The sequence below is a fragment of the Mesitornis unicolor genome, unplaced genomic scaffold, assembly GCF_000695765.1.
Source record: "Mesitornis unicolor isolate BGI_N332 unplaced genomic scaffold, ASM69576v1 scaffold3918, whole genome shotgun sequence".
Taxonomy (NCBI): Eukaryota; Metazoa; Chordata; class Aves; order Mesitornithiformes; family Mesitornithidae; genus Mesitornis; species Mesitornis unicolor.
In genome coordinates, this window is record NW_010200966.1 from 1 (window position 1) to 1,054 (window position 1,054).

General features: G+C 38.0%; 1 protein-coding gene across 1 annotated transcript in view; it reads left to right on the top strand.

Annotated features, from left to right (window-relative positions):
• Positions 1–862: 862 nt before the first annotated feature.
• Positions 863–1,054, top strand: part of LOC104544892 (transcription activator BRG1-like) — a gene marked incomplete at both ends in the record, with an annotated part of 3,311 nt that continues 3,119 nt past the window's right edge. Inside the window, one exon of the mRNA XM_010189895.1 lies at positions 863–877. Coding sequence (XP_010188197.1) covers positions 863–877 — 15 coding nt within the window. The remainder of the gene's footprint in view (positions 878–1,054) is intronic.

Below are 1,054 nucleotides of genomic sequence, written 5' to 3' on the forward strand. Positions count from 1 at the left end.
ACACCTCTTTATTTAGGTATTTAGGTACTTAAACCTATTGATTTAGGCACTTACACCTATTTATTTAGGTATTTAGGCATTTACACCCATTGATTTAGGTATTTAGCTACTTACACCTATTGATTTAGGCATTTACACCTATTGATTTAGGTATTTAGGTACTTATACCTATTGATTTAGGTACTTACACCTATTTATTTAGGTATTTAGGTACTTACACCTATTGATTTAGGTATTTAGGCACTTACACCTATTGATTTAGGTACTTACACCTATTTATTTAGGTATTTAGGCACTTACACCTCTTGATTTAGGCATTTACACCCATTGATTTAGGTATTTAGCTACTTACACCCATTTATTAAGGCATTTATACCTATTATTTTGGGTAGTTAGGTACTCACATCCCGGAGCAGGAGGAGCAGGACAAGTCAAGGGGCAGCACAGGCTGTGGCCTCCTTCAAATATTTCCTTTTGAAATGCCTATTGAGGTATTTACACCTATTGATGTAGCTAATTTACACCTATTTATTTAGGTATTTATACCTCTTCATTTAGGTATCTTCACCTATATTTATGTAGCTAATTTCACCTATTGATTCAGGTACTTAAACCCATTTATTTAGCTACTTACACCTATTGATTTAGGTATTTACACCCATTGATTTAGGTATTTAGGTACTTACACCTATTTATTTAGGTATTTAGGCACTTACACCTCTTGATTTAGGCATTTACACCCATTGATTTAGGTATTTAGGTACGTACACCTATTCATTTCGTTATTTAGCTACTTAAACCCATTGATTTAGGCATTTACACTCATAAATTGAGATAGTCACGTCCTCACATCCCGGAGCAGGAGGAGCAGGACGAGGTAAGGGGCAGCGCAGGCAGCGTCCTCCTTTTACTCCCGAGCGCGGCTGCGCCACGGCCCCGTGCTTCCTCATATGGGGGAAAACAAAGAAATAAGGGCCCCCCCCCCCAAAAAAAAAAACCCCACCCAAAGCCCAAAGGAGCATGAACACTTTGTGTCTCTTTGAATTTGTGAGGG